Source organism: Lygodium microphyllum, chromosome 3, assembly GCF_053477565.2.
Source record: "Lygodium microphyllum isolate KBCC chromosome 3, Lygodium_microphyllum_v1.1.10, whole genome shotgun sequence".
In the NCBI taxonomy this organism is placed as follows: Eukaryota; Viridiplantae; Streptophyta; class Polypodiopsida; order Schizaeales; family Lygodiaceae; genus Lygodium; species Lygodium microphyllum.
In genome coordinates this window covers 30,637,822-30,654,355 of record NC_141137.1, presented here as the reverse complement: position 1 = coordinate 30,654,355, position 16,534 = coordinate 30,637,822, and the positions used below count along the sequence as shown (strand labels likewise).

The 16,534-nt window shown below is 43.5% G+C and overlaps 1 protein-coding gene across 1 annotated transcript in view; it reads left to right on the top strand.

Annotated features, from left to right (window-relative positions):
• LOC148038190 (proteinase R-like) overlaps window positions 1-16,534 on the top strand; it is a 201,946-nt gene that overhangs the window by 44,084 nt on the left and 141,328 nt on the right. Inside the window, exons 2-5 of the mRNA XM_087675219.1 lie at window positions 1,937-2,038; window positions 2,968-3,214; window positions 3,753-3,903; window positions 15,807-16,036. Coding sequence (XP_087531345.1) covers window positions 1,937-2,038; window positions 2,968-3,214; window positions 3,753-3,903; window positions 15,807-16,036 — 730 coding nt within the window. The remainder of the gene's footprint in view (window positions 1-1,936; window positions 2,039-2,967; window positions 3,215-3,752; window positions 3,904-15,806; window positions 16,037-16,534) is intronic.

Below are 16,534 nucleotides of genomic sequence, written 5' to 3'. Positions count from 1 at the left end.
AAAGTTGTAACATTTGCATTCTCAATTTATGTGAGTTTTATGCTTGCTATATTATTGTTAAATCAGGTTGGTACCGCTTTATGTGAGGAGGAAGGCTAGCTTCATGGATATGAGGAATGCCTTTATCTTTGGTGCTTCATGTGGAGTGTAGAGTGATGAGTTACATAAGTTGCTTGAGATGTCTCCTCCATTGGCAGCTCGACATGATTGAGATGGCGGATATCCTCCCTAGACAAGATTTGGTTTCTTGGCATAGTGCAGTTTCTTCAGCCCCTCTGCAGGCCACCTAGTTCCTTTGTAATTTTGATCATGATTGTATCTTTGTACTCTTGGACATTTGTACTTTTGAGATTATCCTTTGGTAATTGATAAAATTTTCCTTTACAAAAGAAAAGAAACTAATTCATGGTATGTCTTGTCATGGGTAAACAAATAATATTAAGAACTAATTTGAACACAAAGATGTTGATGCCACAATTTTTACAAAAGCTCTTGGCTTTCTTACCACTATTTACAAGATCTTGGCATAGGACTATGCTAGAGAGATATCGACTCCTTTGCTAGAGAGAGATTAACTCCTTTATGATAGAGTTTGATGAGCTAGTACAAACCTGACATCTAAGGGTCCTTGATAGATTTTGGAGAACTCTTTCTTCCTTTGGCTTGTAGCTCATAGGAGTTTGGCAGTTGGTACTTGGCTTAGCGATGCTAGGGCTCTAGTAGCATGTGCACGATGCAGAGTTTTAGAGGAGACCCAGAGGCATGGTAGCTTAGGTGTGGAGGAGACCCCTTAGGATGGTCTTTCATGGCACAAGAGACTATGGTAATTACTTGGAGGTAGTAGCTTGGGTCACAAACAATGGCCCATCATGTGAATATGAAGATTTTTAGGGGAGCCATTCATTTCTCATTGTTGGCGAGCACTTGGAATAGGATTCACACTCGAAACTACTCACAGACACAATGGACTCAGGGACATTATCAGAGATGGGAACTGGATGCAGCATTGCTTGGTTCAGTTTGGACTGTGAGGTCAGCCATGCTATTGGTCTGCAGGATGTCTTTGTTGCAAAGACTTCCTTTACTGGTCAGAGACTATTCATACTGCTAGTGGGAGATGGGAGACGCTTCAGGCTGACTTGGAGTGGATGGGGATGAGGAGATGGTTTTATGCAAACATGGGACTCTGGCACTTTCTTTCACTTGGCACCACGTATGCTCTAGCATTATAGCTCACTAGATAGGTTATTCACTGTGATGTACATAGCAACCCCTTATGCTGCCTTCTTTGTACTTTGCATTTAACCTCTAGGGTCTTCCTCCGAGGTGTCATTAAAAGAAATTTCTTTTCGTGGACAAAAGAAAAACATTGATCCTGCACACTGTTGTCCCTTTTACATTGAGAACACTTTTTTTTTGAAGGTCCATCCTTCTCCTTTCCCATCTCCCACCTCCCTCCCCAATTAGTGGATATACCTACTGTAAAGCCTCAGCAATTGTCTCAGCTACACCACCTGTCTCTGTATGCTGAGCTTCCTGCTCAAGAACTGTACTAGCTCCTCCTATGTCAGTGTCACACACCTGTGAGATAAGCAAATTGAAAAAAAAAAGTCATACCTAGGGCAGGGAGGATCCAAACTATGAAAATTCAGCCTTCAAAAAAGCTGTTAAGTATATTCATTGCCCAGGGGCTGGCAAAAAAGGAGGGGGAAGGGGGGGGGGGGGGGGGGTGAGGAGGAGGGATGGCTGTGAGGGATCATGTTGTTTGTTGAAATATGATAGAAATTCAGCCTTCAGAAGCTGTAAAGTATGTTCATTGCATTGTCTTCTTCTTCTTCATCTTGTTATGTCTTAAAATTTAGAATGTGTAATTACACTCCCTCCTTAAAATGTGACTTCTGATCCATGTTTGAGAAAAAGTTTAACCTTGTTTCAGATATCTTGTAAAGCTGAAGGACCATGTCAAACCAGAAATGGTTGATCACATTTGTGACAAGGCAGAGAATACAAAAGCATATTCTGGATACTGTATTCACAAGTACAACTCTGAACCTTGTAATAAAGCTTTTATAAATGAAAACTATCAGCTGAAATGGTCAAACAAAAAGAATCTCCTGAAACTTATTTTAAGGCAGTTCTTGCAACCTTTATTTAAAGCCAGTTTTGAATTCCATAAGCAAGTGCAGGTTCACAAATGAGCTTAACAAAAATGTCTTGAATTGCCCTGCTGGCTGCAGGGTGACAGGGGTAAAGGGGGGTTGGGGGGGACTGTGGGGAAGAGAATCTCTATTTTAGCCACAAGTCAAGCCTCACAGATGCCTGGTTTTTGTGTTTCTATACAAAATAATTGAAAATATTGGTTCACTGTTTGCTAGGACGTCAACATACGTAAAATGTGAATGCTTACATGGAAAGTTTAGCAGAATGAAAGAGAGATGCATGTTTGAATCTTTGAAGAAGGTGTCCTTGAGCTCATCTTTTTGAATTTTAAGCATCATATCTCATTATAAAAATATGTATGATAAGAAATTCTTGATTTTCTTTGAACTTAGTGTATCATACTTATAAACTATAAGCATTGGAATACTAGTATTTGAGACAGGGTTTCCAATCTATTCTCTACAACAGACTTTTCTGGGTTAGAGGTGCACAATTTCAAATGTTAGACCATGCCAAATTATGTGTAGCCTTTTCTCAGTGAATTTATAAATTCAAAAGCCATGCCTGTCTGAAGAACCTTCTTAGAGCATTAAAGTGCAATTATAGACAAGTGTTGAAGTTTCAAACTATGGAGATTTGCACAATTTCTCTGCTTGGAGAGATTGCAGGGAAAAATGTTCCATTTATGGGCTAAGAAATCATTGTGCAGGTTCAGCTTTGTTTTTTAAAGATTTTTCTCTAAGGTAGAGATGTGATTTACAACAGATATTGGATGTTGATTGAAAACCACATGTTTTATGAAAACAGATATAAAAAGGTCTGGAAAGGGATGCTTATGATGATACCTGGGAGTAATCTTACACACATGTTACAAAAGGAAGCACATGTTATTGATCATGTGGAGGTTGAAGGAACTGTCAGAATCAGTCTCATTCAATACAATCCTCCATGGGGTTTGGATAGGATCGATCGTACACCTGGCCAAAAAGCCCTCAACCAGCTTTATAATGTATCTTCTTCTGGTGATGGTGTTCATGTCTACATTCTTGACACGGTATGAGTGAAACTTTCCAAGGAAATCACTGTGTGATGTCTTGTTTTTGTGTCCTGACAAAGCTCTTCATTTTTGAGTTACAAGTCCCTAAGTCCCCAGGGCTAGAGTGCCCTCCCTGTATAACTAACCAAGATTAGGCTAGTATCTTCTCCCTCTATGTCATGTGTGTTTTATTAACTAATCTGGAAAAAGACTTGTATGGGTTCAAAAATTATAAGAATATAGGACCATTCCATCCTAGGCTCTCTCTTATGGGCCATAAGTATGGCTTTCCCCTTCCCCTTAAAATGTTTCTGTAAGACTTTGACACATACTACACATTGGGTAAAGGAACATTGGAGTATTTCCGTTTGGAGAATGATACACCATGATAAGTTCAATACATAAGCTAACTAAATTAATTGCCTACAGGATTTCTGTTCTAAAGGTTTGTTGTCATTAGGCACTTTGCTTTAGTAGTTCATCATTTGCTGGTGTGCTCTGAGATGGCACTCTGATATGCAAGTAGCCTTATTGAGGATTAAATGGTTTTACACAGGGAATTAGGTGCTCTCACCAGGAATTTTGGTACTCAGATGGAAGGGTTGATTCAAAACGTTCACCCTTAAGTAGATGCCTGAATGGATTCGATGGTATACGAGATGGGCAGGGGACTAATGATTGCAATGGGCATGGCACACACTGTGCAGGTATGCTGCATACTCTTTTTTATACACTTACTCTCTTCGCAGACTAGTCCAAGAAGTAATTTTGAATTTATGTGTGTTCTTGATAGTGACTTTATTAATCAAGCCTGAATATGCCCCCTTCCATATCTTTCCACCTTTCTAAATTTTGTTGGTTTTCTCTGTATAAGGTGGTTGAAGTGTAAACTTGTAAACACAGTACCTTTGCTCTCCAAATCATATACCATCTGATTTCAAGTCATTGAGGCTTATAAAAGGAATTTATTTGGCATCTACAGCATTTCACTTAGGATACTTTTTTGTGCAGTATGGATTCTGGAAAATCAGTTTCTTCCTATGTAGTATAAAAAGATTGCTGGTACTGACAATATGCAACAACTGTTTGGAAGTTTGCATATACATAATAAAGATTTCGATAGAGATGTTGAAACTTTTGGTGATCGAAATTCAGTCATTGAAACAGTTGACCATCCTACAGTCTTTAATAAATTAGGGTTGTGAGTGCTAGCAATGAGTTCAAAGGCAATGATGTTACACAAGTCAATTTGAAACCAGCAATACTATGACTTCTACATCCCAATAGGTTTCTTATGTCTAAAGAAGTAGCATTCTTCCAAGAAAATGGAATGCCTAAGCCATAGATTTCAAGTACGACCATATTAAGCTTTTCAGTCTGTGTATTTGTCCAAAGTGCCAGCCAATGTAAGGTTGGCAAAAATAATTTCTGATGGTGGTCCCATGTAACACCTGTTAGAAAGTTTTTTTGAAATGCACAGATAATTTGATATATTAATGACAAGGAAGTAGTGAATATGTACAACCTCCAAAAGGAGTTTCTCACAAATGAGAAGTACCTAGTCCCAAAATCCTACCCCAGCCTCTGAAAGGCTTTGACAGCTATTCTATACACATGCTTATTCTTTCTACCGACCAGAAAAGACTCTTGACCTCCTGCAGGCACCTTTCATATGCCTGATCAATGTCATTCCTTCCCATCATCAGGGTGTCATGGATCATTCTATTTCTTATGGACCATACCGTGCTGCAGATTGACACCCTTATGACACACCACATAAGCCAGGACTCTTCCACCGTTGGCCCCTATTCTCCCACAAGTGCCTGCTTGAGGGAAATGGTGCTGTAAAAACCCACCTGAAACATAGCTTTCTCAAACTTCTTCCACACTCAGCGCACTAGGGGGCATTCACAAAACAAATGGACCGCATCTTCTTCTTTCCTTTGACAAAACGGGCAAAGGGGGATTCCTCTTTTGAACTTGCCAATCTTCTTCTTTGTGGGGAGTTTCAGAAACAGAATCCTCCACATAAACATATTGAGCTGGAAGGAGGGGGTTGTGATCTAGACTCTTCTGACTCTTCTTGCCCACACTTCACAAGAATCATGAGGGAATTTGGAGCCCCAGACCCCCGACTTCTGGTGAAAAGCTTTCCTACTTTTTGACTGGTTCGAGGGGATTCCCTTCTGTGTAGCTCAAAACCGAAAGGGGGTCCCATCATGCATGGCCAAAGTAGTAGGCCAACCCTCATTCTTCTTGCTGAATATCTCCACTAACCAATTGAGCTTCCTGTCAGAAAGCCGTGTTCCTCTTGCACACTCAACCATGGTTTCCAGTCTTGGGTGTTCCAATCCCATAGGTCCCTCTACCTATGGATGCCGTAAGATCTATGGCTTTAGGCAGAGATTCCTTGGCCTTCAGAGGGCAGAAGCTGCCATCATATGCTACTGTCAGAGTCCACAGGGATTGCAACAAGGCTGGATCACCCCTAGAGCAGGCCAGCAATTTGGCATTTCCCAAAATCTCTTGCCAGCTGCCAACCAGTGCTTTTGCAGCATGTGACCCCTTAGTTAGCAGCTTGAAGCTCGAACCAAAGATGCAGTCTGCAAAGCCTAGCTCAGACAGCAGTGGTATGCACACAGCTTGCATTACGAAGTACTGCAGTATTCCATGCCAAGGTTGGGACCAGTTGAGTCTCTGGGCCAGGGCGAAGCACATCTGATTAATTTTTGCCCTAAGGGGTTCCAGGTCCCATCCACCTTCCTCCTTTGGGGTAGTGATTTGGACCCAGCTTACCATGGGGGGTTGCTTTTGATCCCTGTATGCCCACACGAACGCTCTGAACAGCTTCTCCACTGTCTCCAAGTTAGACTTGCAGAATGGGGTCATGGCACCAACAAACAGAGTGAACGAAGTGAAGATCGATTGGACCAAAATTGTTCTGCCCTGCCCACCAGCCCCCAGGCTTGAACTGCCCACTGTTGCAGTTTAGCCTTGATCTTCTCCAAAAACCAGGCAAACTTCTGTGTTGGAGATACACCATGCCCTACTGGGCAGATCAAGTATTTCAGGGCCTGATCTGGGTGAATGCACTTGATCCCAGCTCTGTTAGCCACTCCCAGGACAAGTAGATGAGCTTAGTCTTGGACTGATTGAGTTTAGAGCCGGAAGCTGTAGAGAAATCCTGGTGAACTTCCAATCGCTGGGTAGACCTAGGAATGACTTTGATCAGGCATTTGTTCACCTCTCTGTCCATGGAGCTTTTCTGCTGAAACTGTTGAGAAGACAGTGCAGGTCACCTCCTATCACTGGCCAGAATTTCTGGGGTAGAATTTGTTGAGAAACCCTTCACCCTTCACCTGCAGTTTGCATTTTTGTGTTTCTGCGTTTTGTGTTTAGGGTTTGCAGCCCCAAAAAGGGGCGCCATCCTAGAATGACTGAGCCTATTTATTTTTTGCAAATAAAATGTGGCTAATTATATTACTTCAGAAAAAAACCCCTGAATACAAGGAAGTGCTCATGCTCAACAAACTAGCTAGAGCTGATTAGAGTTACAGATATATCAAGTATACAAGCCTCTCAGGGAGGTCTAGGGGGGATGGGGGCAAGAAGCCATGGAGGGGGGGTGTATCGCCATCTGGGGCTGCTTGCTTGCATTACGAAAAACAGAACCTGGCCACCTCAAGTGCGCACGAAATGAGATTGGAGCTCCTACCGAGCTTGAGACTCGCCCTGATCTGGTCCCATCGGCCACGGAGGGAGTGGACGATGGAGATCCAAAGCTCTGCTAAAGTCACTTGTACTGAAAGTCTCTCCCCACCAAAAACCTACTAACACTGCGTCTTCTAGATATGCCATCCAGTAAGACTCCCTATGATCTCCCAGGTCTGCTCTGGGCTCCAGTACTACCTGGTGGATGGATAGAACCTCTAGACCGCTGACCACTGCACACGACCCTAACTCAATAATGAATATCGTGTCCCACATCCTAGCCTCATATAGAAGGTGATGGCCTCGGCTGACTGCCTGCCAGTAGAAAGCTCCCCATGCGATATATCCAAGGCTGGGTGCTATACGACAGAGGATGTGGCATGCTCCTCTCCACACGAGCTACGCCACCTCACACGACTAAAGGCAGTGCTTGTCTGGGCTAACCAACTCCCCACTGCCAGGCCTCCATGTGCCACTAGCCATAGGAAAAATGATACCCTCATGGGCCTCCAACTATCCTATAGGCGGCGCCAGAAGGTCCGTCGGAAAGCCTACATGATGTTGTGCTCCGCCTAGTGACTGTTGCACAACGGTGCCCAATCCGTGTCCTCTTGTATCAGTACGTGTTTGCCAATCCTGGCTATGTACTCTAGGAACCTCGGTGGCTTCTTGGCGACCGTAGTGGCTGGCCATAGCCACTCTCTCGGATCCCACTCCAGCTCATCTTGTGGCCTGCCCTCTCAAATCTAGAGGCGCCACTCCCTGAGCTTCTCCCAGAAGACATAAGGGTCCAACCGCCATGTCTTCCCTTGAAAGCCAACCACTCGAATTCTCCTCCATGAAAGAACAACTATCCCCTCACCTGCTACCCTTTGTAGGGCTAGACGCGCCCCCCCCCCCCCCCCCCCCCCCTGTACGGTGAAGAAAGTCCCATGTGGACCATCTCCTACTCTACCTACCACCTGTAGGGGGGTACCTACTGGTGAAAAATTGGCGGCCCATACCTCCCCGGGCTGTATCGGCTTTCATCTCGGGGGGACAAGCCACTCCTGAGGTATTGCTGTGTCTATCTCCCTTTTCCTCAACTCAACTCCTCTCTAGTAACCTAATGCCTGTTGCAACACCTCCTCATCCATCATCCTGTACACCTCCTGCCATGTCTTGATGGTACAAGCCAGGGGCCAGCCTCCCACCCAGCCCACTGGATGTGGGGTGCTCGCCAATTTGTACCCCCTCTCAATCTCTAACCTAGGGGTTCGAGATCTCTGACTGGCGGTCTATCTCCTCTTGGCAGCCTGGGGGGTTCTAGATTAGGCCCTTACGAAGGCCCTGCCACACACGAAGAAAACTGCGTAGGAAGGGGGATTTGGAGGGGTGATCTGGGCTGTCGTGAAGATCCATCTCAGGGATGGCCTCCAATCACCGCCAAGCCTCGGTCTACACTCCTTGAGACCCTCCTACAATAGGACCAATGATCCCTTGCACCATGAGAATTGCCTCCACTATTTGTGTCGTGCCGATGCGCAGCGTGGAGTGAAGCCAATCCCGAAGCTGAACCCTAGATGGGGCGTGTCCTACGATCTGACCAAAGATCACTGTTTCTTTTAGCTCTAGCTCTGTGGCACGGACTGCTAAGAGTTGTTCCTCAGAGAGGACTACGCACAAGGTGTTTGACTAGGAGACACTCGCAGAATGCACCGGCGTCTGACTTGAGGTTTCCATTGCGCGTCCCTTCTGAGAAACCTATCAAACACGTTGCTGTACTGCCAGAGGAGAGGGTGTTGTTGCTGCAAGTGGAGGGAGCAACCAGGGGGGGGGGGGGGGGAGGTGTGATAGCGAGGATGGGGTTGGGGGTCTATTTTCTGACAGTGGTGGAGCACCGGGCGCCACGGGTGATTGTGTCAGGCTAGAGCCGCACGGGTGGGGGGCCTGGATCTGCAGGGTGAAGGCCAAAGAGTGCTTGGGGGGGTAGAGTCGCATCGCTGAGTGTGGTGGGCCTGGCATGTTCGCGTGGGGGTAGTGCGAGGGAGAAACCAGGGCGGGGAAGGAAGTGGAGGCAGCGTGGATGGTTGCAGGCGGACAGAGTCCTCCTGCAAATGGGATTTAGGTCGGGGCGGGGGGACATAGGAGGTGGTATAGAGGAGGCAGGCGGCGGGGGGCCACAAGGCGGAGGGGGGGGGGGGGGGCGGTAGGAGGTGGTGCAGAGGAGGCAGGCGGCGGGGGGCCATAGGGTGGGGGGGGGGGTAGTGTAATGGTGAGGTGGATGGGCGCAGGGCACAGTGTGGTGACGAGGAAGGGGTGGGGCAGCATAGTGCCGGGAAGGGGGGAGGCAGCGTGGTGGCGGGCGGTAGGCGAGAGAGACGCAGGGTGCGACGCCAGTCAGCGGGGGGGGGGGGGTGACGGTTTGTGATGGCCGGGGACGAGAGCAGTGGCATGTCGATCGAGAGTTGTGCAGGTTTTGGCTTGTTTTCGACTGTGCCTATTTATAGGCCACTCTCTCATTCATTCCTTATGGTTGATTCATTTAGTCCGTCACCTCTTCTCTCCAGCCTCTCCACTACCCTCACACCCCTTCAAGAGGACATTGCGGTTCATGGTTCGTGGTTGTCTTCATCATCTTCCTTGTGCTACGGCACCCTTATTCCCTTGTATCACATTCCCTCCATGATTCAGAACTTCATCATTCCATTCATTAGAGTTTCTTCTCTCTTCTCTTCTCTTCTCCATGTTTGCCGAGTTTACTCCGTGTTCCTCCCCGCAAACCCTACTCTCTCGCTGGTAGGTCATCTTTTGACATGGTATCAGAGTTGGATCTGCTCAAATAGCGGCAAAGATTCTCCACTCCAGTGAAGGCATCTTTTGACATGGTATCAGAGTTGGATCTGCTCAAACAACGGCAAAGATTCTCCACTCCACTGAAGGCAAAGACTGGTGGTGGGTTCGGCATCCACTTCTCTTCTTCTTCCGCTGCATCAAAATCTCATTTTTCTAGGTTTTAGGTGTTATCAGCTTGCTGCCCACACCCCTTTTACGGAGGACATCGCAGTTTCAGCTGTCCCTTGCTGTCATCTATAGTATGGTGCCTATTTTCAGCCTTTCATCCGCAGTTTGCAGCTGTTTACAGCAAAGCGACTGTTGCTGATCACTCTCCATTCAGAAAACAATCTCGTTTTTGCAGATTTCAGGTATTGCAGCTTCCTGCCCACACCCCGGACGCGGAGGATATTGCAGTCCAAGCTGGCCATTGCTGTCTACAACAATCTGGTGCCTGTTTCCAGCCTATCACACACTGTGAAAAGATGTGAGTATATCAGAATGTGGAGAAGATAGTGGTGGGATGGTAGGGAGTTGAAAAGTGTGGTTTAGTTGCTCAAATGACACAAATGGTAGAGATATACCTAATGAAGGATATTTGCTTCGAGAGCCTCCCCTCTATTAAAGTTAACATACTGAAAATCATCCTGATCTTGCACAACAAAAGAAGAAACAGGAGAGGGTTTTGGCTCATATGACTCAAAAGGGGTATACGAACCTGGCATAAGGCTTGGTTAAGATAAAGGAGATGAATTGCTAGACATGTCAAATGTCATGGTTCCTCCAAGATCACAGAGATGGCCAATCTCACCAATTGGCCGAGATGGAGTAGTAACACTTGTTGGAGGGGTGTAAACTTGATTGTACGTGATGTGCAAGTACTCCTCAAACTCCTCATGTGTAAGATGACCAAAAAAATGAGAAGAAGAAGATGGTAAAGGTGAAGGTGTGTCTACCTCCTCCTCGAGACTATAATGTCTTCTCAGAGCCTCCAATGATGGGAAAGCTTGATAGGCCATCATAGGATCCCTAGAAGAAGGTGTGTGAGACATTATGAGTTAGAATTGTGTTATGTGTGAGTCTCGCACAAAGACTAGCCTCCATAATCACTGTAAGATACACTTTAGAAGAGCACAGATTGTGATACCATATGAAGATATGGTAGGCTTTGCATTGAGGAGATACAACATGTATGATCAAGACTAAAAACAAAAAGACTCAGACAATGGGAAGCAAAACTCAAACCCTAAATGCAAAATACAAAACTCAAAACTCAAACATAGAGACAAACATAGAGAGAAGAAACTTTGAAGTGATTAAATGCTGTAAATGAATGTAAGAGTACAGAAGGCCCAATGGCAGAGCAATGAAGTGTTAGAATGTCTATTGGAGATGGATCCCAAGTGCTGTGAGACCAATGGTCGGAGTGCAGAAGATGAGGAAAATACCAAACACAAATCACTAGAGAGTCGAGATTAAGGCGACTACTAGGATGGTGCCTAAGGAGAAAGGTGATAGCAGAAAGCTACAAATGCAGCAATGGTGGAGCCGCTAGGAGGATGGAGAACTATCGCTAGGGCCTTGGCTAGCTTGATCATTGGCTGTCACAGCATAAAACATAGAGCCTCCTCTAAAATAATATGGACGAGTAGATGGTGGCTGAACTGTGTGCTGTACTTGCTGAGTTTCCTTTCCTCAGCAAGGAAAATTCTATTTATAACACCTTGGAGAAAAACCCCCCTTGAGGAAAAGTACAAACAAGGAACATTACCGTGTCCATTATTTTTAGTGCCTAAAATAGTAGTCTATTGAATCGAAACACTATGTATTGTTGGAATCACTGTTTACTATCCAACAATAGATCAAAATCCATTAGGATACCAGCTGAATGTCTATATCACCCTACCCTGCCAAGTTTGCTCCTTGCCTAACAGTACTTGCTCATCGCTGCCTTGCCACTATGCCACATGTGCCTACTTATTCTGTCATGAGGACATGAATTTTTTACTTGGTGCTCTTTGGACACTTAAAATTTGTGTAGATGTGAGGTGCACATGCGAGATTAAGTTAAATGTGTGTCAGAACAATAGACAATTCTAGATTTGGTAGTGGGAGACATTGGCAGAATGGGGATAGGAGCCAATGGGGTAGTAAGGGCAGATATCGGTCATGGATTTTTGAATTTCCCCTTGGAAATGGCTTTCATTGTCATGGGGATAGAGATTTAAATTATTTAATGTCCTAAACAAAGGTTTGTGGAAAGTTTCAACATTTTCCGATTCAAAGAGGTTAGGAATTTAAAATTGACACTGGGCAGCATTAAATGCTATTAAAAATGAGGGCAAGGCCAAAGGGCTATGCAGCTCTTTTTTGCATGTGGAGGCTCTGGTAAAATTGGAAATTTGCCAAATGTCAAGTTTGGATCAGTTGTGGGTCACATGCAAGTGTGTATCCTCCATGTTGGGCTCATTTTCTCCCATTCTAGGCTACTTAGGGCAGATATGAGGGTCCAGAATTGAGTGTGGGTTGAGAGAGAGTAGCTGAGTGATCAATAACAGCAAAGAGACTTGATTTACAACACTTTCTAGGGTTTGAACTATGGGGCCTATCATGAAAAAGTTAAGGCATATTCTCTACTTTGCTACCCATCTCTTCTCCCTCAAAAAATTTGATATTTTCTCAGCTCTAATTTTTTGGTATAGCTCTTAATTTCTACAGATTTTGGGGTTTCTCATATGTGGGCATATTGTCTACTTTGCTACTCATCTCTTCTCCCTCAGAGAATTTGATATTTTTTCAGCTCTAATTTTCTGGTACAACTTTGAATTTGTATGGATTTTAGGGTTTCTCATATGTCTCAAGAAAGTGTGCCATCAAATCTCAGCCATGCAGCAATGGGATATATTGGAAATCTGAGAAATTACAGTAGATCTAAAAATGATTGCTCATCTATAGTCAGGTTGACTCGCATGCAAGTGTAGAAGATCCAATTTGTGCTCACATATGCTGAAATCAAGGGGAAATTTTGGGGATTTTGATGCTGGTCACTATTTAGGGCTGGGATTGCAAGATTCTCTCTCTTTAGCCATTTCTCCTTTTCTTTGATGCACCCTCAACCGTTCTCAACCATTCCTAGTAGGTTCAGGGTGGAAAACAATGCATTTGCTATCAAAACCCTAATTTACACAGTAGAAATTAGGGTTTCTCAGCCACCTCGAAGTTGCCCATGAATTGAGGACCTGGTGATTAGAGCAACAGCTGTAATTGCAGCTGATCTGAAGAGGTTTGTAGATCCACATTTGTATTGACCTGCATGCAAGTGTTCTCAATTAAATCTATGCTTGAATTGTGTTTGAATCAAGTGTTCTAGTCATTGGGTGACTGCCCAAATTATTGGAATTTGTAGAGAGATTCATCTACATCTCAGTGTATTAGATATTCATAGCAATACATGTTAAAGAAATACCAGAAGGCGTGTACATTTTGGGGCCAATTGGGTGTTAGCTATTCAAGATATTGTGAAAAAGTTTAAATTTCAGATTTTGAATTATTTGCTTGCTATAATAAGTGTTAAATCAAGTCATCTGCCACCTTACTTGAAGAGGGAGGCTGGTTCCATGGTTCCATCATTGGGATGTATCAACTCCTAGTAGGTGGACTCGAAGCATCGAGTTTCAAGATAGTGTATTTGCAATTTGTTGAATTTGTGATCAGGTGAGTGCAAATCAACAAGCATATCATCATCATACTCTAGTGATATGGGTCCAAGCAAGGATGATGCATCACATTCCAAAGGATCACAAAGCATTGAAAGGAATGCAATGTCTAATCTTGATATGGGTACGCAACATGGGTAGCATGTTGAGAATGTTAGATTTGATAATGAGTTGGATCCTTCGAGGCCTCCAAATGTTGATGACCAGCAAGAAGAAGATGATAATGATGCTCAATTCAAAGCACAATTGAGGACAACAACTAATATCTTTGTACAACTTGCAAAGGATCCTTGATTTGTGGATTTTTTGCATGCTCTGAAGAGGGACAGCCAGGGCAAAAAGAAGAAATCCTCATCCAAAGCCTTGGAACAGCATGAGTTACTGAAAAGTGAGGCAGTTTAGCTTCAAGAAGCACCAAATGTCAACAATGAGCAGAAGAAAATGTTGGCAATGGGGCAAGCATAATAGATGCACGGAAATCTTGGAAATACCAATCTAATGACTTTTGGACCGCAAATATGTATCCCAATGTTGGGCATATGTGACACTTTGGTGGAGGTTCGATATTCGATACAATGGATGTTTATGGTTCAGCTATGGGTATGTATGGCCCAAATGCTTTGTTATGCAGCCAATAATGCATGGAATGCATGGGCAAATGTTCCTAGAACGGTTGGTAGTATGCAAATTCCGATGTAGAATCACATTTTAATGGTCCATAGCATGCAAACAAGAATGTTTAGCAATGCATTTGATGCTCCTAGTATGTTTGGTACATATGATAATGGGGCTGGTCATTTAGATGCAGAGATTAATGTTGAACAAGCTGGAGTAGTAGTGCAAATGTACCAATTTTGGTAAGAATGTGAAAGTTCCAAGGATTTGTGTGGTCCAAAGGGACAAAGGCCTAGAATCTACTGGAGGTTTTGGGGCAAGTGAAGTTAGAGGTAAAGTTTCCATGTGGTACTTGGTGAAATTTCAAGATTATTTCAACTATGGAAGAATCCAAATGGATGGAGGAGGATAACTTGGTAGATCATCCTTTGTGTTGCACTTTCCCTTAATGAGTTTCAATTAGGACTGACTTTGGATCGGGCTCATTTAGTTTTAGTAGAGCATAGAGGGTCCAAAGTATTGTATGATGCTGGAGGGGAAGGTTGCATCTCCACTCCCCTAGTGATGGATAGTTTAGTTTTTAAGTGGACCTTTGGTGTGCTCAGTTTGCATCCTGGGTACTATATGCTAACAATATTTTTGCCATTGGGATCACTATTTAGTGTACTAGTCACTATGAATTAGTATGTAGATGTGTATGATTTGCACCTAGGCTATGCAACCCTTAATTACGGATGGACCCACTTGAATCTAGAATAACTGATGCAATGTCCTAGACTCACCAGACAGAGTTCCAAGATAAATCTTGCCCTCATGACATATGCACTATCCATGGAATTGTCTATCTAGCACAACTGATGCAATGTCCTACCCACCAGACAGTTCCAAGATAAATCATGCCCTCATGACATATGCACTATCTATGGAATTGTCTCAAGGCTTAGGAGGTGTGCAGGAGAGACTTAGCAACATGGAGCTAGAAGCTTGGGTCACTGTGGAGAAAGGTCCAATATGTGGATGTGAGGATCTTTAGGAGAGCCCCTCATTTCTTATCGCTGGTCAACATTTGAAAAGGGTTCTCACACCAGATTACTTATAGACATTGTAGATAGAGGGGCATTGTCATAGTTAATCATTGTAGACCAAAGAAAAGACTATAATGCCATAGCAACCTCATAGATTGGCCTAGTATATTTTGAATACCTTGTTTTTTCCTCTTTTCTAGCCATTTAGAGAAAATTTGGCGGCAATTTGGACTGGTAAAAGGATCTTTTTTGGGAATAAGAAAATGTATAATTCACCAGTGGTCCATCTAGAGGTTTAGGACTGATAGGTACTAGAAAAAGAAAGAGTCCACCTGAACTTCACCTAAATACATAGTACCTAGACTTTTGAACATTTGAGGTTCCAATGTTGCTGCATTTGCTATTGCCATCTACGCTTTTTTATGACTCTCAAATTGAATTGGTTGGTGGTACTTAGTTTGCACAATGATTAATAATTCACTTTTTTGTTGTTTCATTTTGGGTCATTTGGTCATCTCCTACCTTAAAGTTCCAAGAAAAGGGAACATTTTGTGAAATGACTTACCATATCGACTTTGTTAGCAAGATTCTATTTGACAGTGAAAACGTGATTTATTTTCCTTTTTGGTTTTTGTTATTTAATAATAGAAGCAATGATTTGGAATATTCTTAGACTCACCCATTTGGAATATTCTTAGACTTATCCAAACGTTCTTTAGATTATTACAGGAATCGTTGCTGGCCTCAAAAGTGGTGTTGCAAAGAGTGCCTTTGTCCATCCAATTCGTGCAATGGCCTGTGATGGAACAGGAAATTTTGGTGCAATCTTGGCTGCATTAGAATGGATAAGTGAAAATATCATTCAGCCAGCTGTTTTATCCATGTCTATAGCAACTCAAGCTTCGATTAGCATTGATCAGGCTGTGGACAACCTTGTGAACTCCACTGGTATTCTTGCTGTAAGTCATTAACAAATAGAAGCATGTAGTTCGAATGTGGAAAGTTGTTTTAAACTTAAAATAAAGAATGCTAAAAAAGTACTCATGGCAGATAACAACAGTCTAATAATCTCAAGGTATTTTTCTTAGTAGTTCCTCTCCATGTCTTCTCATTATGAGGTAGGAAAATATACAAGGGAACTCTTTTTAGTAGTCTGAAGCTGTGTTTTCATTCTTTTCTTCCATTTTGCTAGAGGTTACAAAAGAAGACCTAGAAAAGGGGTGAAACTTGTTATGACTAGGTGTTCCTCTAAAGGTCAATCAATAGTAATATGGGACACACATTGTATGGCTTCCCATCCCATCCCGGTCCTATCCCCATGTTAGAGCCCCCTCTTGTGGTGATAGGGGATGGAAATTTCTGTACTTGTTCTTGTTTCTGACCCATCCCCAAATGGACGAGGGAAGAGCCATGATGGTGTCTCATGGGATAATGCATTTTCTTTGCTGAATTCATGC